The 21,857-nt window shown below is 42.0% G+C and overlaps 1 protein-coding gene across 16 annotated transcripts in view; it reads right to left on the reverse strand.

The window, feature by feature from the left end:
* unc80 (unc-80 homolog (C. elegans)) overlaps positions 1-21,857 on the reverse strand; it is a 60,193-nt gene that overhangs the window by 30,930 nt on the left and 7,406 nt on the right. For 8 of the 16 annotated variants that reach the window (XM_089000153.1, XM_089000178.1, XM_089000232.1 and 5 more), the window contains exons 7-24: positions 14,232-14,377; positions 11,574-11,847; positions 10,397-10,531; positions 9,602-9,818; positions 9,259-9,399; positions 7,015-7,283; positions 6,546-6,869; positions 5,816-5,947; positions 5,497-5,644; positions 4,464-4,514; positions 3,903-4,051; positions 2,768-2,931; positions 2,231-2,329; positions 1,884-2,092; positions 1,644-1,688; positions 1,092-1,198; positions 791-944; positions 24-196 (exon numbers count right to left, since the gene is read on the reverse strand). In XM_089000153.1, coding sequence (XP_088856279.1) covers positions 24-196; positions 791-944; positions 1,092-1,198; positions 1,644-1,688; positions 1,884-2,092; positions 2,231-2,329; positions 2,768-2,931; positions 3,903-4,051; positions 4,464-4,514; positions 5,497-5,644; positions 5,816-5,947; positions 6,546-6,869; positions 7,015-7,283; positions 9,259-9,399; positions 9,602-9,818; positions 10,397-10,531; positions 11,574-11,847; positions 14,232-14,377 — 2,937 coding nt within the window. The remainder of the gene's footprint in view (positions 1-23; positions 197-790; positions 945-1,091; positions 1,199-1,643; positions 1,689-1,883; positions 2,093-2,230; positions 2,330-2,767; positions 2,932-3,902; positions 4,052-4,463; positions 4,515-5,496; positions 5,645-5,815; positions 5,948-6,545; positions 6,870-7,014; positions 7,284-9,258; positions 9,400-9,601; positions 9,819-10,396; positions 10,532-11,573; positions 11,848-14,231; positions 14,378-21,857) is intronic. The other 8 variants (XM_089000241.1, XM_089000222.1, XM_089000206.1 and 5 more) reach the window with 5 other exon arrangements.

The following is a 21,857-nucleotide window of genomic DNA, read 5'->3' on the forward strand; positions in this document are numbered from 1 at the left end:
AGAAGTAGACGGATGACAAGTACCAGGTCCAGAGCAGCGGCGAGGATTGAAGCGTCAGGTATGGTGCCTGGCTCGCAGCAGTTGAGCAGAAACTGAAAGCGTTTCATACCTTGTCGAATTGCACCTAAATTGACCACATTTTTGTTTTTTATGGCCTCCTGACTGGCAGCAAGACGCTCCTGGAAACCGTGGGGTCCTTGACAAATAGGAAATTGATTTTCGATAATTGAATTCAATTCCCCCACACCCCCATTTAACGGAATACGCTTGACTGCCATTGACAAATGATGTAGAGTTATAAAGTAGCCACCGACAATTGTACCGGTAAATTGTAGACATTCATTTTGTGATAAATGCATTGAAATGTTGTAAAAGCATTTTTTCACGAACAATAACAACGTGAAATCAAACAAAGACATATTGTCATCTTTTGTCATTCAGAACCGCCACCAACTTCACAGCACTGGAAGCAGAGAAGGCTCTCAAAGCAACATGAATGACCCCACCACAGTAGAAAGATGCTTGAAAGATAAGTCGGTGAGAGTAAATGGGGGAGGATTGAGGTGTTTTTTTGTTTGTTTTTTTGATGGATGGGGACATGCATGCAAGACATTGTACATTTACAACAGAAAGCTCCAAACAGCCATTTCTAAAAACAAACTAGTAGACTGCGGGAGGTATGAGATGAAACGTCAAATAAAGAGGTGGCATAGAGTCGATGAAGGAGTGAATGGCAGTATGGGGGCAGTGAGGGGCTCATGGCCCGCTGGGATTTTTGGGCGAGGTCTACCATCTTTCTCTTCTGTGTGGTGAAGCTTGGATGGATTCCTCCTGCCAGACCGCCATTTACCGAGCCGCTTGAAGAAATTCTCTTCCTCGTCTCTGCCGTATTCGGGTCCGGTGGCAACCCCCTCTGACAGCTTGACTGCGCTGGTGAACTTCACCTGCTCGCGGATGGCCAAACACAACATCATATAAGAAAAGATGAAAGTTTAGCGATCCCACAATTTCTGGTTACAGCAGTAAAAGACAAATTCGACTTATTTAAAGGCATACGACTTAATAAAAAATAGGCAGTCAACCCTCCTGACCTTTGAACTTTGCCGTATGAAAGAGAGTCGATCTACTGAGCTGATATCCAAGAGATCCTCCACACCGTCGGTAAGTCCAGAAAGAGAGGAACGCTTCAGCCAGTTGCCTGGAGACAACGGGGAAAAATCTGTTTGCACATACGGCAGCGGAGAGATGTGAGAGCAGGTAAAATTCATGGGTACAAATCACAAATACTACACAGGTGGTTATGACACACCAGGGTGCAAAAGGTGGACGGCATTCACATTCATTTACAACATGCAAGCAAGGACAAAGTGGGAAGATGAAGATGCCAAAGAAATGAAGTCAACAAGATGATCCCTAACACTAACACTAACAAGGAACGAAATAAATTACAATGCTCAGTATGGCTTTATTTTATGCCGCAGTCCATGTCAGCAGCCACCTCCATCCAACCATCTTTACATACCACGTATGACGACAAATCACAACTTGACCTCAATCTGGGTCCGCATGCCAGGATGGGTAACGCAGCACCAACAAAGACAACATGAAGCTGACAACATGAAGATGGATCCACTTCCACATACGTAAGACAGAGAGGGTGAGTGGTAGGCGAGTGGTCCTGCGGCATGCTGAGGTGCAAAAAAGGAACACGTAAGGTGGCAGGATGCTGTGAAGTACATTGACGCGGAGAGACGTGTGATGTGTGTGATGATTTGGTATTTGTTGAACTGAGACACATCGGTGGCAGCAAATTTAGGAGATTTACACGTGAGGACATTACTTAAGTTAACTTATGTTAACAATCACAAGGTAGATGCACTTACCTATAGGGAGTTTTAGTTTCTTACGGAGTGAAATACGCCGGGATCTTGATCGAGAGCGACGGTCTGTGGTGGTACCAGAATGGGCGGTGGTGCATTCTGAAGTGTCCTGTTCAGACTGGCTGCTGGTGTCACTGGCAGCACTCTGCGACTTAAACATCTTCCTCCAAAAGTCTTTCCTGCCGAGCAGAGCTCCTGGGATTTGTTCCTCGCTGGAGACAGACACAGAGAGGAGTACATTCAACTTACAAACAATAAAATTCGTCCTCTATTGTTCCATAACAAAGTGATGGCGGCTAGCGTGACATGGATGGGGACAATGGTGGAGATGTGATGAGGTCAACACTCACTGTTCGGGGGTCTGGGGGGGTCTACTGGAGATGTAGCTGCGACACTCATCTGCAGCACTGGACATCTGACCCTTCTCCCCGGACACACCCGCCTCTGACCTGCACGCACACACCCCAACAAACAAACAACACTCAGGCTACCCTTCCACCTGAAATTAGCATACATGCAGTTGCACTCTATGCGATGTCAGCATTGGGGGGAAATCTGTGTACGCTCTTGGCTGGGTCTGTGCCCCCAGATTGACAGATCATAGACTTTTGCATTTCTCAAAGAAGTGAGAAAGTGCTCAGAGAAATCAGGAAATTATTTTCAAAGAGCCTGTCTGTGTCTTGCCAAGGACAAATACACGAACAAGTACCATTTAGCCCCATGTAAGAAGACCAAATGTAAACAACACGGACAACAACACAAGCAATGATGAGATGGTCAAGAGTGGATGACAATTCATGGTTTACAAAATATAGATTTTGTTTTTGGACTACATGTCAGATAAAATGTCAGGGATTAGCCCCAATAAACTATTTTTTTTCCAGTACCTTTTAGGACCTTGCAGTTTGGTGTCATCTTTCTCATCAGGTTTTTTAGTTGCCGTGACCTTCTCGGCACTGTCTAAGAGGGCGCTCAGAGCCACTCGTCGGAAAACATTTCCGTGGGCCTCTTTGATGAACTGCACCAGCTGGCGGATGTCGCAGTACAGACCCTGTGAAGCATCAGAGAGTCACCGGTGGGGGCTCAGTGGGGGGCCTGTACCGCCAAAGCAATTTTTCACTTTTTTTATTGGAATGCATCTACTTTGCATTTTGTTGTTTTGTACTCATTAGATCAAAGGTGTCAAAGTCAAGGCCCGCGGGCCAAATCCGGCCCACCACATTTTTTTTCGACCCGCGAAAGCAAATCAAACTTGTTAAATTCCATGATGATTGCTAAAATCTGAGCCAAAATTTCATATTTTTGGATGTCAACCACAATAAAAGTCATTATTCTTGACTTCAGATTTGAAAACGAGTTATTCATTAATTTGCTGTGTGCTCTATATGTAATAGTTGAAGGGATTTAAACATTCTAATGGGTTCCCCAAATTCATAACGGCCCTCGAGAGGAAACCATAACTACAATGTGGCCCGCGGCAAAAAATTACGTTGACACCCCTGCATTAGATGATTAATACCAGCCAAATGAAATACAATGGCATTCATTTTAAATTTTTCTAATATACATTGCCGAGCCCATCTATTTCCTTCATTAATTAATCTATTACTCTTTTAAATGTTTTTTTGTATTTCATATTCTTTGTAAAATTACTTTACAATTACTGTTGTGTTTTTTTCTACACATTTGTCATGTCAAATTTTGGTTCTTAATAGGTTTGCAAATTGACAGAAAAAAGAAAGGTTTTGAGGGAAATATGCATGTCATGACTTTTGAAATAAAGTGCTTTGAATATCTTCGTGATGCACTTCATCTTTTTTTACACATTTGTTGCCAAGCCTTGGTGATAAAAAAAAAAAAAAACAGCGACCATACAGACATGCTCAATAATTTCTTGGTATTTTGATTATACAGAATGCCACGACTGCGTCAGTCTTTATACATACCAAATGTTGAATTTAGCTTTAATACAAGGTGCAAAAAATAAAAAATAAAGGCAGATATACAATTCCAAGCACCCACCAGGTTCTCAGGGCTGTGAAGCTCATGTGTCGTGGAGGCGCAGCGGGTTATCAGCGACTTGAACATGCATCCCACCACCACCGCCTCCATGTTCTGCGCCAGGGACTTGTTGTCCCCAGTGGTGAAATTATTTTCAAATCCCGCTTTATCTGAAAAAAACAGAGAGGGGCCAAAGACCACGGATCACACAGGGGTGGTTTACTCAGCAGAAACAGACAGAGAAACAGTTCTTGCATACAAGTTAGAGTTAAAGGGGGCAAACAAAACAGGTTTGTACAGCATATGGGGGGGGGGGGACAAGCAAACTGAAAAGGATTCTGGGTAAGGCAAAAAAGGAATACATGCAAGTGACTAAGGCCTCCTTTTGAATAGCACTGAACTAATCATTTTCTTGTCCGAAAGAGTAGATTGGTAAATTTGGAGTTACAGGCCAAATTTGTCAATTTAGGACAAAGCGAGAGGGGCAGCAATGGAAGCTGTGTCTAAGAAAGGTTCTGCTCAGGCGTGTTTATCACATCTCTAATATCAATGTTCTATTGATTATACATCATGTGTATCTACCGATGTTTCGTTTTTTCGCCCTCCTGGACCTCTCACCTGCACTGCCGTACTCTGTAAGAGAAAAGAGGCGGGGCACAGGTTGTGATTGACATCGGGCCAGCACAGACATGTACGTGGTGTCAGGAAAGGACCTCCTCAGAGAGGTCAACCCAAGAAAAACATTGGCAAAAGTGACTATACACCTATTTAAATAAAAAAAAAACTTGCAAGGCTTTCATCATCAAAACACTCATCAGTTCGGTCACTTGCCAATACAGTGAATTGTTTTTAATTTTGTATGATGACATCAAGCTGAGACTAAAACAATGTCAATGCAAAACTGAATTGGTATGAGAGCATGGCTGAATGCTCAGCAGTCATGCCGCAAATTGAACAGAGATGCAATGGGCAAAGCTTTGGATTGGCAAGTGTACGAAAATGGATGAGCAAAGAAGGGGAGGAAGGAAGGAAGGACGGAAGACAGGGCTGAAGGAAGGATGCAGCACTTTGGTGAAGGAGCAGGAAGTGAGGCATGGCGGAGAGAAGCGGGATAACTGCAACAGATAGGGACAAGCGGCATTGGGAGGCACACCAAGAGATATGAACAGCGATAGCACTTGAAGGGAAAACAATTCAGTTTTGTCAACCACACGTTTGAGTCATAAAGATGACAGTTGTGTCTTTGTGGAATCAGACCATAAAGTGTGGCAATTATCGGTGTAAAACTAATCGGTCAACATCAACTATCAAAAAGCCATTTTGATGTTATTTACAATGGAAGTAACACCGAACAAGTACCAAAAACATTTATTTTCATTCTAATCCCACTTTAATTATGCATTTACAACAAGGCTGATCTTAAGAGAATCACTTGGCAGTTTAAATATTTATATGAGCTGTTTTTGAAATGCTTACATCTTGACCTTTTTTCATGAGCAACCAATTAATAAACAATCAAAAAATGACAGACTGAGTGGCTAAAAGGAAGTTGTCCATCTCAAACACTACCCTGAGTGTATTTGTTTGCTCGCTTTTCACAAAGGCACATACTCACTGTCGGTGATGGGCTCCATGCAGAAGCCCAGCAAAGCATGAAGGAAGTCCACAATGTTATTTAGAGAGTCTTTGTTGACGTAGTCGCGCATTGTCTGGCGAAACTGCAGCTTGTCCAGCTTGTAAAGGTTGGTCAGGCAGTTTTGAGCCTGATGGGACAGAATTATAAAATACTGACACTCAGAGAAAAAAATGACAGAGCATGATAAGATGAAATAAAGCACCATCACAACGCCAAAGCCCTTGTAATAAAAAAATCAAAATGTATCCATTTTGCTGGATTGTTGGAAAAGTATCCCTACAGATTTTTTTTTTTTTACCTGCATCCTCAGGCGATCTCCTGAGAGGCCGCGGTGTCCCTCGCCACATCCGTAAGCACAACCCAGAGACTTTACGATCTTGATGAGCATGGAAAGGGCCAGACGATGAGTGCTGAGGCAAGAACTCTCTTCCTGTTTATTGTGAAGTTTAAAAATATTAGCGGCATTATAAACCAGCGTAAAATAATGTATATTAATATGCAGCCCAAAGCACAAAACCAAAAAAGCAGATACAAACAATGGAGGTAAAACATTGGTATTTTTAAAATAAATGTATTTGTCCTGCACCCACAACGACCTTAGTGTAAATCCATACAACAACAAAAATAAATAAAAAGAAATTATTTGAACAAATCAGTTATCCAATTTGTGCCATTGAGATATGCATTACGAAAGGTAAAAGAGGTTGTTCATTTTTATTTGGTTGGTTTGAATGAAAATTATATTTTAGTAATAAAAATAACACATTTTAAACAAATGTGGCCCGACAGTCCTAAACAAATGGATATTTGACTCTTGAAAAAAAAATATTTGTCCATATGCATGCATGGACCAGTGTGTCATTTCTATTTTAGATTTTTCACATTGGGTTTTTTTGTATTGGATTTGGATTTTGGATTTGCCTTTATTAGTCTCGCAGTGGAGAAATATTGCGTGTTCAAAATAAAAAGTTACATCAACAAAATGAAACTGGAGAAGTTGAAGTTGACAAGGCTGTTGTCCAACTAACCTTCTTGTCATTGTCCTTGTTATTCTTCACATCATCCTTGCTACCTTGCCCACTTCCTCCGCCGCTACCCCCACCGCCTCCGCCCCCACTGCCACCATCTCCACCACCACCTCCTCCGCCACTTCCTCCTCCTCCGAGGCTGGGGCCAACCGTGTCCTTGGCTCGGATCTCCTCATTCTCCTTGTTGTCAGGCTTGGAGAGCTTTTTGCCCATCCCGGGCACCACACCCAGCTGCAGCAGGCAATCGATGATGTTGAGCGCCACATCGCAGATCCTGGAGCTGATGTCATGGCTGAGGACAGCAAAAAGGACGCGCAGCACAGCCTGACACAAAAGAGAAGGAGGAGCAGGGTTCGTTTGGTAAATACATGCACACATACTGAAAGTCTTATGCTGATTGAAATGAAGTCACTTTACAGTAGTTCAAACCCACAAATTTCAATACATTTGTCACACTTTTGTCACTCACTGAGAGGTCCAGCATTCCATTTTTCAGCACAAAGTTATTGGTGCCCTCAATGTTGTCGCCCTCTTCCTGGCAGGAGTAGTTGATACAGGAGTCAGTCAGGCTGCGAGGAAGGTTGGCACAGGCCAGCGGCTCCACAGGCATCTCCGGGACAACCACGGGGTTGCAGAGCCTTTTCATGTGCTCAGTGAAAAAGTCGGCATAGCCCACATTAAAGGACGCCACAGTCGTGTTGAAGGCGGCCATGGTGATGGTGGAAATCTGGGATCGAACTGAAGGTATAAGAGGACAGGCGAATCATTCTCAAAAGACCGTTTTCCTTAATTGCTCAGCAATGATTCTAGGACATTATTAACAAATCATCATTTCGCATTAAAATCAAATAAAAACAACATTTAATCGAAAACAAAAATGGCCGGCAGACAGGGCCATTGTTCACAGGTGTCAAAGACAAGGCCCAGGGACCAAATCTGACCCACAACATCATTTTATTTGGCCCGTGAAAAGCAAATCACACATGTCAAGTGCCATGATGATTGCTAAAGTCCGAACCAAAATTTCTAATTGTCGTATGTCTTCTTTTCCTTTCGGCTTTTCCCTTCAGGGTTCACCACAGCGAATCAGTGTCCTCCATCTTCAGAGGTTTGATTGAACCACCATAACAGTCATTATTCTTCAGAATCAGAATCAGAAAACCTTTATTCGTCCCACAATGGTGAAATTTGACTTCAGATTCGAAAACTAGATATTGATTAATTTGTTGTGCGCTCTTTATGTACTATAGTTTCCCAAAATTCATACCGGCCATTGAGAGGAAACTATAACTACAATGTGGCCCGCAGCAAAATATGAGTTTGACACCCCTGCCATAGCTGTAAGTACTTATAGGCTTTGGAAATCGTATTTGCTGGAATGCATCGAATGTCCACCACACATTTTTTTCACACAGTGCACTCTTCCTCACGCCTGCGTGCATGGATGTGATTCTATCTTGCTTGCAAAAATACAAATCTGAATTAGTGTATTTCTTGATTTGTATTATTTTCAACCAATTTGACCAAACCAATTACATTTTTTACACTAAGGTAGCACCATTGTACGCCATCCACACAGACAGTTCAGGACATTGTAAATCCATCTATCAAACCTACTCATGATCTTTTTTGATTTATTACCACTTTCTCTTGGTGCAGTCAGTGAAATTTTTCTCTGTTCGCGGCACATCTCATCAGATGTTACCACATCCATGTTTTGTTTGACAGTTTTTACATTGCCCGCCCTTCCATAGGCATTAATTTTTGGCTAGGTTTGGCACTGGTAGTGGCTGGGAGTTGGGTTCTCAAAGTCAAAAGTCAAGTCAAAGTCAGCTTTATTGTAAAATATGCTAATATGCATGATATACAGCACAGATAAAATTACTGTCCTCTCAGACCCAGCATGCAAGTCACTTATAATGACTTTAACAAACATAATAAACATGAAAAAGGCAATTTGCCAGGAGAGGGGAGCCGCTGCGCGTTAACGCGCCGCCGTCTTGGGAAAAACAAAAAACAAAAATAACAAATAATATGACAACACAAAGACACAGAGAGTCATTCATTCTTCTGAACTTGCTGTACCCTCTTTGTGATGACATGAAGCAGTTCTAGATGAAAGAGGAGAGGATGAAACTATCAGGGACGTCATGGTGGAATTTGCACGTCTACTACAAGCTAAATGTTGAAAGCAAACATGAAGCTGTAGCATCCATTGACGAATACACATTGTCTCACATCTCCTGTCCCACATAAATCCGCTTCAATTCCAAGACGCGCCTGGATTAGGATTTGATCCCTCATGCTCTGGGTTAACGCTGCAATTCATTGCGAGGTGTTGACTGTACCAATACGAGTTGTTAGAACGTAGGTATTTTAGAATTGTTTGTTGGAATGTGTGACTTGGCGTTTGTAGACAAGATTAAGAAGTGCGAAGTAGTGTTACAGGTGAAATGCAAGAGTAGTCAAAAGAAGTGTTGAACGGATAACAAATTATAAAATGATTCAATAGGCAGTCCCAAAGTAATTTTTGCATTTGGGATTCAAACTAGCGTAATTATTTAAAATAACAATTTCCTGAAAAAATGGATTCAAAGTGAACACAAAAAGATCCAAACATTAAAAAAGGCGCAATCAGACAATGCACTGAACAGTTAGCACTGATAAAATCTCCAATTTCTGATGTTGAGTACATGGCACACAAGCCTCTTACCCTCTTTGACGGTGTTCTCGCTGTGGCTGTTTGAATGGTCAGGCATGTCTCTGAGAAGCGAGTGATGGGAATGCGAGTGCTTGGTGCTCAAACTGTCGGCATCGGCAGCTGTGTCTGTGCTGCCCCGACGCGTAAACTTGCCTGCAACACAGGGAGGAGATTGTTGTTGTTTGAAGAAAAGAAAACATTCTCGTCAATTCTTGTCAGAAGGAGAGCGAAGATGATCAGTGATTTTTGTGGACAGGATAATTGAAAGCTCTCTGTAGGCGATTGGGACGTCAAGCTTTAGGATTTTGGATTCTTGATTCTAGTCTTTTGTCGATGGTAAAAGTGATCCACAAACCCATGATGGTGGCTTGCCAGCCCCCACGGTCCAGAGTACGCCGATCATCACCCAGGCCAGAGAAGCTCCCAAAGGAAAATGTACTGCGGGTAGGCGAGACGTCGAGGTGATCATCATGAAGAAGGAAGGGGACTCCCATGCGACGCTGGCGTTTCTTTCCGGTGTGATGGAAGGGGATGGAACCTTTCCTCTCTCGGTCCTCACGGCGGTTCTTAAACTGAAAAAGACACACTTCTCACTCAGAACTAGCTTCAGCACTATTATCAGTGTCTGAATGAAACTCATGACAAAGAGTTAGCGGACACCCGAGCAGACAACTCTGAAAAGTTGCCTGCCCCATTTTTGTCAACTTGAAACACAATAAGACGACTAATCTAAAAAAAAAAAAACATTGTTGCGACGTATAAAGGATTTTTTTTTAATTAAGGAAGTACCCACCACAAGTGCTCTCTTGCTTAATTTATGGTAAATATCCCTTGCTGAAGATTTTGCTCCAGTTGTCGTTTGTTGTCCTGGTGCACAATGCAATGTTTGCGTTGCATTGTCTGCTCAAAGCCACGTGGACTCCTCTTTCTCAGCCACTTTCAAAACTCTCAAGTACACTTTTTAGTACGAAGCGCGAAACAGGTTTCTGATTGGCTGCCGGTGCCGAGTATGGAAATTGCTAAACGAACGTTCATTTTGGATGTTGTACACCTGACGTAAAAGTTTGTACGCCCCGGGCCACCAGGCAGACGCTATTTCAAACACTGCTATTATTGATAAAAAATAAATATCTGGATGCATTTGTCTCACCTTCTTAAAGATGTTCATGCCAAGATCAGATGAAAGGTCAGGGACAGCTTGCCGGCGAAGGTTGGTTAAAGAAACCTTGGTGAACGTCTCAGTGCTCAGAGATTTGCCCTCCTCGTTACATTTAAGACTCATATCCTGCCAAGGTGAAAGAAAACCCATTTCAAAAAGCATTCGACTGGGTTTTATCTTATGTCCCAGCAGTTCAAGCACAACATCTCCATGCTGTCGTCCTTCTACTAGCCCGTGTTTATTTTAGGATTCAGTACGATCATTTGGAAAGTCACTTATAGGGGCCTCAACGGTCAGGTGCTATGTGAAGCTGGTGACATTTTAGTGTCCTGTTTGATTTCATTCGGGTGCTGACTGCTAGTGATCTGCTTTTTCTCAAACAAGATCAATCATTAATTCATTCACTGCCGGACGATGTGCAAAAATGTGTCCACTCCAGCGCCAGGGTTTTTGTCATTGTCAACTCGAATTCCAGGACCCACAGAATATTGAGTTCTAGTGCTACACAAACATTCAATGCATCGTAAGAAACCTTAGACTTTCTTCTTTAATCAGAAAAAAAGTTCATGTCAAGCTTATTTGTTTCTAGAGTTATCTGCAGTGCAAGTGGGGGTGGCTGTACAAAAGGCAAATGCTGCCCCCTCATGGGAGGGAAAAAACATTGCCAGAGGTCTGACCAGCACTTTATCTGCAATGCATGCTTTTCAATTACCGAATAAATTCAGGAATGACAGTGAATGAGTTAATTGGTGATTGAATGTAGTTGCAAAACAAACAAAACTTCTCACAGTAGACATAGCACTTCAATTAGTACTTTAATTAAAAAACATTTAAAGGACAACCGACACCTCTGGACATAATTTGTAAAATGACTTCTACTGAGCGCATTTTACAAAGATTCCATCGCAGATAGCTATATTTTACTGCGTGTTTTGGGTATTTTAGATGCTATAAAACGTTTTTCTGATGTCAGTTAGTAAAGAAAAAAAGGGTGTCGGTTGTCCTTTAAGGAGACATTTTCTTTGGACTTTGATTGTATACACGGAGGGAGGTAAAAAGGGAACTGCTGCAAAATGATTATTTTGTCCAAATTGTCCTTTTATAAGTATGGTTAACTCAGAGTGAAGTAAACTGAGCATTTTTGATTTTTAATTCTTCAGTCTGCTACCTGTGTTTTGTGGGTATTGACCAGCGAGGGCGTGGCAGCCACCATGGAGCTGCTCCGCGGGCGCGGCAGAGGAGCAACCAGTGGTTCCGGGACACGTTCGGGCCTCTCCTCGAGAATCTGTCTGAGCCGTTGGAGGTAGTACATCAATGCCCAGTGCACACCCTCCTCTGTCCAGTGTGGCTGCAGAAGGCAGCGCAGAACGGCGACATCAAAGTAGGTGGCATAGCGAGCGTGCTGAGACAGGGATGCTGGCACACCGGAAGGGGCTGACGTCCTGAAGATAATTGGAAATTAACAAAATCATTTTTGTATGAAAATGTAAAACACACTCCATTTTAATTGCGCAAATCGGAACATGTCATCTGAGCAGATAATATCCAATCTCAGGGATTGAGATCACATACTGCAAACTCATATCAAATAAGAATTACTTAATTCCTCCTTCTTAAACTTCCTAAAAGAAGGCCAGGTACAAATAAGTCAACAAAGTTCGCTAGGTGCAAGAGACAACAGATACAAATGTGTAGACGCTACATCAGAAAACGCACACCAGTCATTAAAATGAAAAACAACTGCTGTTGAATTTAAACACAAAGTTGAAACACTATTTTAGGGATGAAAGAACCAAAGACAAATCTTTACCAGTGAGATAGAGAAGCTGAAGCTTCAATACAAAGTATCTGAACATCATCCCACCAATTTAAAGACATTGTATGTAATTTTACCAGCTAAAGAAGAAATAATGATGTCTACGTTCTATATTATATGCAGATGCAAATACCTGGGAATAAAACTTAAATTCCCATAACTTCATGAACCCAAATATGTCAACCGCAGCACAAATGAGGCAAAACTAAATGTACAATTTCACAGAAATGCCATAAAATGTACATCATTTATCAAAGCCTCCAAAATTCAAAGTTCTGCCTACATAAGTATGAGTTCATTTTTTTTTTTAAATCAGCCGAGATGAAGGTCAGCAGTTGGTAAGCCGCAAGGTGTGAGGAGAAACATACTGATAGCATGAGATAGAAGGCGAGTCGTAAAGGACGGGGTTTCAGCTTGTCAGCTTCAATGAATGGAGCGGACAGAAATGCTCGATATCTTCAGTTAATCAGTTTGGGAGCGAACAGCAGGTTGCTGCGTCATGTTTGGCCGTCTCGCCTGCTGCTGGGTTGCTATGGATACAGGTTGTCAACACCCACCCCGTGGGCCCGCTTGCAACACTCACAGCCCCTGATTGGGTGCAAGTAAAAGCAGCAAGGCAGCCAGTGGTTGCCATGCAAACTGCCTCCCGTATCAGCAGGCTTTCTGCGGGTGAGATGTGTGGTGCAATCCGATGACTAGACTGCATTAATCACAGGAGCTGAATGACTCCACCACAAAGGTGTTTCTATCAAAGAAAAAAAAAAATCTGTGAAGACATTTGGTGCAGAGCGGCGTCACTGTGAGACAACACCACGAGTTGTTTGGCTCTTCCTTTGTGCATGATATTAAATAAACACAATGTTGTATGTTATTTACCAATAGCTGGGAAGCCTTTTTCCACCAAAAAAACACAGCCTGACCCCAAAATCTGGCAAGGGAGCCTCCATGTTGCTAGACTTGCTGCGGGCAGTCCAAATCAAGCCAGGCAGACAACACTGCCAGCACATTACTTCAGCATAATTACACCGGTTATGCGGGCAAATACTCCCCCAAGCCAAGGCCATGTGACATGAGCAGACAAGGTGGCTCGGAGTGACAACATTACGGAGCTTTCTGTGTGGCCCAGTGGAATGAGCTCGGTGCTTTGCAGACATTTCCGTGGGGCTAATTGCTTCGTCACCAGCGGGATGATGGCACCGGCTTCGTGTCGGTGCGGGTCGCTGCTGCTCCCGGATGAATCGTTCATTATGACATCATCCAAAAATGGAAATAATAAGGAACATGTAATATGTTTTAGTGGATGAATGCTATGCTGGAAGCATGGGGAAATAGCGCAGATAATATGAATGAGACTGAGAGATTACTCCAAGCTCACATAATTGAACAAAAGAAAAATAAAAACTCAATTATGCATTAAGAGACTAACACTTCATGCTTGTGCCACCACCATTTATACATAGACTAAAAAATTATATTAACTTATTCACTGCCAGACATGTTCAAAAATGTGTCAAATCCATTGCCAGGGTTTTTGTCATTGTCACTTGAATTCCAGGACCCGCAGAATATTGAGTTTTAGGACTACATAAACATTCAATGCAGTGTTAGAAACATTAGACACTCTTCTAAAAAAATTATATGGGTCTGGAGTTATATGAACTTGAAATGAGGGCGGCAGAACAATATACAATGCAATACATACATATTGGTTTATATAGCGCTTTGACAACAGCAGAAGCTGGAACAAAGCGCTAACATGGAAAAAAGGGAAATGCTACCCTCTTGTGGAAAAGAGAAAAACATGGCAAGCGCTTTATTGGCACCCAAGCATGAAAAACGAAAACCAGAACAAATTCGGGAATATCGCTCCAAGTCATATTTTCAATTCCCGAATAAATTCGGGATGGCAATGAATGAGTTAAAACTTATAAAACAAGGTCACTTGGAAATGACCTTCAATTGTACTGAGTGAGGTTTGTTGGCGTACATTTTTTTTGTAATGGCACTCACTTTTTCTTGGATGGTCCTTTGACCAGTGGAGGTTGTTGGGAGGGTCCACCTTTTTCCACAGAGTTACCGCGGCGACAGCTGTGTTCTCCTGCGGCTGGGGAGGAGGAAGAATCGGAATGGCCAGCCTCACAAACCACTTGAAAGCCCTGAGGAAGGCACAGGAAGCCCGAGATCGAGAGACAAGCAATTGGGAATGATTAAACGGATGAAAGTTTCCTGCTTTGTCCCTGGCTAACCACATTAATGTTCGCTGATGCCTGGAGCCAATGAATGTCAGCATGGCTAGGCAATATAACCCAACTGTCAGTTTCTTATATTTTAGGAGTGAATGGTGAGACGCATTTCAGAACAGGGGTCACCCACACTTTTCCAAGATGATTAATGTGAAAGTTTGAGGCTCAGTTCGAAATTAATCAAGTTGCTTCAATCACCTTTAATACAAAGATCATATCAATAATGGAACACAAAAAATATCAGCAATGACAAAACAAACAGATGATCAATATGCAATTGAATTTTATAGAAATGGCTGCGAGTCATTCTTACAAAATTCCTTTGGAAATAACTCATGACCGGGGTGATATTTTTGTTACTATGTTGGTGACCCAATATATGCAGTACCAGTATGTTATTATATATGATGCTATTATTATTATTATTATTATTATTATTATTATTATTATTATTATTATTTTGTCTGTGTAAGCTCTCAGTCGTACAGTAGTGGTCCATCAATGAAAAGGTTTCGTCAGCCGTCATCTGTACTTCTTTGAAGGTGTCGGACGTTTCGCTTCTTCTCCAAGAAACTTCGTCAGCAAACTAAAGTCTTACTGGTAGTTTAGGCCCTATATATATATCCCTACTGTCCAGACATGGCGGTGCCGGACTCTGCTATGATAGGTCCCTGCTCTCAGGATGGGGGGAGCAGATGACTACTCCCTGCGGGTCCACTGATTTAAAGAGAACTTCATTAAAGAGAACCAACTAGCCTTTTTGGATTGTAAAGTAATTATAAAAGAGGACAGAACGCTAAAAACAGAAGTCTTTAGGAAGGCTACGCATACTGATCAATACTTACTTTTTTCGATTCTAACCACCCTTTACAACACAAACTAGGAGTTATCAGAACCCTCCAGCAGAGGGCTAAACTAATACCAACAAGCGTCGAAGGTAGAGAAAAGGAGTCTAAACATATGAGGAGAGCACTCACAAATTGTGGGTACCCTCAGTGGTCATTTAACAAATGTCAGAAAGAAAGAATAGGGAAAGAAACCAAAAATTTTGAAGATACAAAAAGGAGATTCAGGCCAGTCGTTAGTCACAACAATAGGAACAAGTGGACCCGCAAGGAGTAGTCATCTGCTCCCCCTATCCTGAGAGCAGGGACCTATCATAGCAAAGTCCGGCACCGCCATGTCTGGACAGTAGGGATATATATATATATATATATATATATATATATATATATATATATATATATATATATATATATATATATATATATATATATAGGGCCTAAACTACCAGTTGTATAAGAAGCGAAACGTCCGACACCTTCAAAGAAGTACAGATGACGGTTGAAGAAACCTTTTCATCATATTATTATTATTATTATTATTATTATTATTATTATTATTATTATTATTATTATTATTATTATTATGAGTAGTAGTAGTAGTAGTTTTAGGATTATTATTATTATTATTAATATTATTATTTTTTATGTTATTAATACTACAGTAAAGTCTCGTTATATCGATATCGGTTATATCGATAGTACCGCTTATTACGATATTATTTTCATTTCCCTTGCACATTTCTAGTCTTTTTATGTATAATTAGTACCGTTTAGTACGATACCCGGTTGTTACGATAATCCGGTTATTACGGTGCTCCTTTTCATCCCCCGCCGGCCATTTTTGTTGTTTACATCGATATATCCGTCGCGCCATTGGTCAACTTGGTCAGGTGACTTGGTTACGTGCCCAGCACCCGTGTAGCAGAGCCATTTTCATTTTCAGACGCTAGCTCGTGTGTAGCAGACGATGCGGATATCGCAGCGGAGGTCAAAGCCAAGTATGCCACAGTAGATTCCCGAGATGATGATGATGCTGATGACGATGAAGAAGTAGCGACTGAATGCACACCTTTTGCAACTTCGACAAAAGTGTTGCAAGGGGTTGCGGACACGCGATCTTTCTTTGAATCCGTAGAAAATGCATCCGGTTTTTTAGAAACGTTAAACAAGATGGAAGTGTTCATATTAAAATATAAAAATGGGAAGCAGAAGAAGATTGATGACTTTTTTAAATAGCTTACATACATACTAATTGCAGTGTTATGTACATGTACTGTTACATGAACGCAAGCGTTTTTTGCAACAATGTTTGTTGTGTTGTCTGCTGAAGCGTCATGATTTTGAAAATGACTGTACATTCCATACTGTGCATTAAAGGGCAACCAACATCACTTTTTGTGTTTCTTGAGTCAGTCAAAAAGCTGTTGTAACGTCACAGCTGCGCGCCGGCATTCTATTCAGCCACTCTCGAACGTCACGTAAGTTATGTAAACGTTGCAGTTTTGGTTTTTCATCCATGTACAGTATTTAATTGTGTTGCATCCAGATATCTTTATTGTTTACAACAATCACTGTTTTTCATATGATTGTACATGCTGGCGTTCGTGGCTTCGTGTGAATAGAACTTGACGATTTAGCATTGGTTGGTTGCATTTTTGAAAGGAAATAGTCATTAAAAGTGTAAAGACGTTTTTATTTTATGCACAACTTTATTTTTCACTTCACTACTGTACAAAAAACATGTTAGATACGCAATCCATGAACCCAATGATGAAATTACATGCCATAACAAAGATGCCGCATTTACGCCCCCCCCCCCCCCACAGGATCGGATATAACGATAGTCCCGGTTATATCGATATTTTTTCGGATTCCCTTGCGTATCGATATAACGAGACTTTACTGTATATATATATATATATATATATATATATATATATATATATATATATATATATATATATATATATATATATATATATAGGGCCTAAACTACCAGTTGTATAAGAAGCGAAACGTCCGACACCTTCAAAGAAGTACAGATGACGGTTGAAGAAACCTTTTCATCATATTATTATTATTATTATTATGAGTAGTAGTAGTAGTAGTTTTAGGATTATTATTATTATTATTAATATTATTATTTTTTATGTTATTAATACTACAGTAAAGTCTCGTTATATCGATATCGGTTATATCGATAGTACCGCTTATTACGATATTATTTTCATTTCCCTTGCACATTTCTAGTCTTTTTATGTATAATTAGTACCGTTTAGTACGATACCCGGTTGTTACGATAATCCGGTTATTACGGTGCTCCTTTTCATCCCCCGCCGGCCATTTTTGTTGTTTACATCGATATATCCGTCGCGCCATTGGTCAACTTGGTCAGGTGACTTGGTTACGTGCCCAGCACCCGTGTAGCAGAGCCATTTTCATTTTCAGACGCTAGCTCGTGTGTAGCAGACGAGATTGAAGTGTTTGTGTTAAAAGGTAAAAATGGGAAGCAGAAGAAGATTGATGACTTTTTTAAATTGTATACATAATACAGTAAGATGTAAGCGTTGCAGTTTCCCTGTTGTGTTATGTACATGCCCACTGTACTGTATATGAATGCAATCGTTTTTTGCAACAATGTTTCTTGTTTTGTCTGCTGAAGCGCGATGATTTTGAAAATTATTAACATTCCATACTGTGTATTAAAGGACAGCCGATGTCACTTTTTATTCAAATGCAAATAAAAATGACTTCACGCCAAGACGTCTTGCATTGCTTGTGAATCCAAACAATGGCTTCAGATTCGGATAATATGCTTTCTTGTTACACATCCAGTTATGAATATGTTTCAAATACACTGTAGTTCTGAAGATTAAAGCATACATGTTTACAATCATTAAAGAATTATATGTGCCATTTTGAGGCAACATTGGGGAACAAAAAAGGGAGCTAATGGCCAGCTCCGTTTCTTATATGGCGCTTGGCTGCCCTCTTTTGGCGGCTTTTGTTTAATGCAGTTCGGCGCAGGATCGGATATATCGATAGTCCCGGTTATATCGATATTTTTTCGGACTCCCTTGGATATCGATATAACGAGACTTTACTGTATTAATATATATAAAATAAGTACACAAGTAGACTACATTTTGTGTCAACGGCGCCATCTAAAGGAAATCAGTGACTGCAAAGTAGTGGTTGTTGAGAGTGTAGCCAGACAGCATAGGTTGATGGTGTGTAGGATGATGCTGGCAGTGAGGAAGATGAAGAAACCAAAGGCTGAAGTGAAGACAAAATGGTGGAAGTTGAAAAAGGAAGAGTGTTGCATGACATTTAGGAAGGAGGTAAGACAAGTACTGGGTGGGCAAGAGGTCCTTCCAGATGACTGGCAAACTACAGCGAACATAATCAGAGACACAGGTCGGAAAGTACTTGGTGTATCGAGTGGAAGAACCTGCAGCAGGTTTGGGTGATTAAGGATAGAGATGGCAATGTATTAACAGGTGCCAGTAGTGTGATGGCAAAATGGAAAGAGTACTTTGAAGAACTGATGAATGAGGAAAATGAGAAGGAACAAAGAGTAGAAGACGTGACTGTTGTGGACCAAGACGTAGCAAGCATTAGCAAGGATGAAGTGAGGAGGGCGCTGAAGAGGATGAAGGGGGGAAAGGCACTCGGGCCTGATGATTTACCAATCGAGGTATGGAAGTGTCTTGGAGAGGTGGCGGTGGTGTTCCTGACTGGGTTATTCAACAAGATCTTAGATGGTGAACAGATGCCTGAAGAATGGAGACAAAGTGTACTCGTGCCCATTTTTAAGAACAAAGGAGATGGGCAGAGTTGTACTAACTACAGAGGAATAAAGTTGATGAGCCATACAATGAAACTCTGGGAAAGAGTAGTTGAAGCGAGACTAAGAGCAGAAGTGAACATTTGTGAGCAGCAGTATGGCTACATGCCAAAAAGAGTACGACAGATGCAATGTTTGCTTTAAGAATGCTGATAGAGAAGTACAGAGAAGGTCAGATGGAATTGCATTGTGTATTTCTAGATCTGGAGAAAGCGTATGATAGGGTGCCCAGAGAAGAGCTGTGGCATTGCATGCGGTAGTCTGGAGTGACGGAAATGTATGTTAGAGCGGTACAAGACATGTGTCATGACTGTAAGACAGTTGTGAGGTGTGCTGTCGGTATGACCAAGGAATTCAAGGTGGAGATGGGACTCCACCAGGGGTCAGCTCTGAGCCCCTTCTTGTTTGCTATGGTGATGGACAGGCTGACAGACGATGTTAGACAAGAATCTCCTTGGACCATGATGTTTGCAGATGACATTGTGATCTGTGCGAGAACAGGAAACAGGTGGCGGAGAAACTAGAGATGTGGAGATATGCCCTGGAAAGGAGAGGAATGAAGATCAGTCGCAGCAAGACGGAATACATGTGTGTGAATGAGAGGGATCCAGGTGCAAGAGTGATGCTACAGGGAAAAGAGATAAAGAAGGTGGAGGATTTTAAGTACTTGGGGTCAACTGTCCAGAGCAATGGAGAGTGTGGAAAAGAGGTGAAGAAGCGTGTCCAGGCAGGCTGGAGCGGCTGGAGAAAAATTTCAGGTGTGATCTGTGATAGAAGGGTTTCAGCTAGGATGAAAGGAAAAGTGTATAAAACCGTGGTCAGACCAGCCATGATGTTTGGACTGGAGACAGTGCCGCTCAAGAAAAGACAGGAAGCAGAGCTGGAGGTAGCAGAGCAGAAGATGTTGAGGTTTTCTTTGGGAGTGACCAGGTTGGATAGGATCAGGAATGAGTACATGAGAGGGACAACTCATATTAGAGGCTTTGGAGAGAAAGCCAGAGAGGCCAGACTGTGATGGTTTGGACATGTCCAGAGGAGAGAGAGTGACTATATAGGGAAAAGGATGCTGAGCCTTGAACTGCCAGGCAGGAGATCGAGAGGAAGACCGAAGAGGAGGTTTATGGATGTGGTCAAAGAGGACATGAAGGTAGCTGGTGTGAGAGAAGAAGATGTACAAAACCGGGATAGATGGAGGACATTGATTCGCTGTGGCGACCCCTGAGGGGAAAAGCCGAAAGGAAAAGAAGAAGAATACTATTAATATTATTATTAATTGTATTAATATTAGTATTACTAGTATTAATAATATTATTAATATTAGGGCGGCCCGGTATTTGAGTGGTTAGCACGTCGGCTTCACAGTGCAGAGGTCCACGGTTCGCGTTACGCTTCGGCCTCTCTGTGTTGAGTTTGCATGTTCTCCCCGGGTCCGTGTGGGTTTTCTCTGCGTCTTTCGGTTTCCTCCCACATTCCAAAAACATGCATGGCAGACAGATTGAACACTCCAAATTGTCCATAGTTGTGAGTGTGAGAGTGACTGCTGTTTGTCTTTGTGTGCCCTGCGATTGGCTGGCAACCAATTCAGGGTTTCCCCTGCCTCGTGCCCGAAGACAGCTGGCATAGGCTCCAGCATCCCCCGCGACCTTAATGAGGAATAAGCGGTACGGAAAATGGATGGATGGATCTTATTAATATTAGTAGTAGTATCTGTCTGACCTGCTTCAAATTTCTGTTCCCTCTCGGTCCCTCAGATCCTCATTCTCCCTTTACCTCTATGTGCCTTCTGTCACATCCTGATTGGCGTCAGGTGGGCGCCCCTCCCCTCCCTGCTCCTCCAGGCTCGCGCACCGGATTACAATCCCACTGATTGTGCCTTCTGACTATAAAAGTCACCCGGTTAGGCTTGGTATCTGCCGGTGTATTTCCTCATTTCATGCACTTGCCGCCTCCCAGTATGCAGGTTGGTCCCGCTCGGCAGTCGTTGCCTCGCTGTTCTGTTTTGTTACTTTGTGTTTGTTCCCTGCGTGTCTCAGTAAAACCTCTTTTGAACTATACTGTCTCCATCGAGTATTTTGGATCCAGCTCCCCTTTTTTTGTCCTATGAGATCTGTTGCCACTCCACGTGCGGACGTGACACCTTCTGCCCGTCTCACCACGATGGGGTGCAGAGCTTTCAGCCGCTCTGTTCCCAAACTCAGGAACTCACTTCCATCCAACATCCGTAATATTGACTCCCTTCCTACTTTCAAGTCCCACCTCAAAACCCATCTGTTTAAAATTGCATTCATGGTCTAGTTCAGGGGTGGGCAAACTTTTTGACTCGCGGGCCGCATTGGGTTCTAAAATTTGACAGAGGGGCCGGGCCAGGAGCATTTGGAGGGAGTGTTTGGGCCGGAAATACTCCGAACAAGTTATGTCCATAATTTATAAAATCACTTCAAATGACTTCGACTGAGCGTATTTTACAAAGATTCCACAGCATATAGCTATAGTTTACGTTTTAAGACTTGCGCTGAATATATGAAGTCTTGTTTTCGAGTTGATGACGATCCCCATGTGACGTCACGTTTGGACCCCCCCTGACCGAGAAAGCGACATACAATGCATTTTGGGTACTTTGTTTGGTCTGAAAACTTCGTGTTGATCCGTGTTGATGGCGAAATTAGAAGGAAAACACATAAATAACGCCATGGTGAATCGT

This window comes from Hippocampus bargibanti, linkage group LG01 (genome assembly GCF_051943395.1).
Source record: "Hippocampus bargibanti isolate YZ-2025 linkage group LG01, ASM5194339v1, whole genome shotgun sequence".
In the NCBI taxonomy this organism is placed as follows: domain Eukaryota; kingdom Metazoa; phylum Chordata; class Actinopteri; order Syngnathiformes; family Syngnathidae; genus Hippocampus; species Hippocampus bargibanti.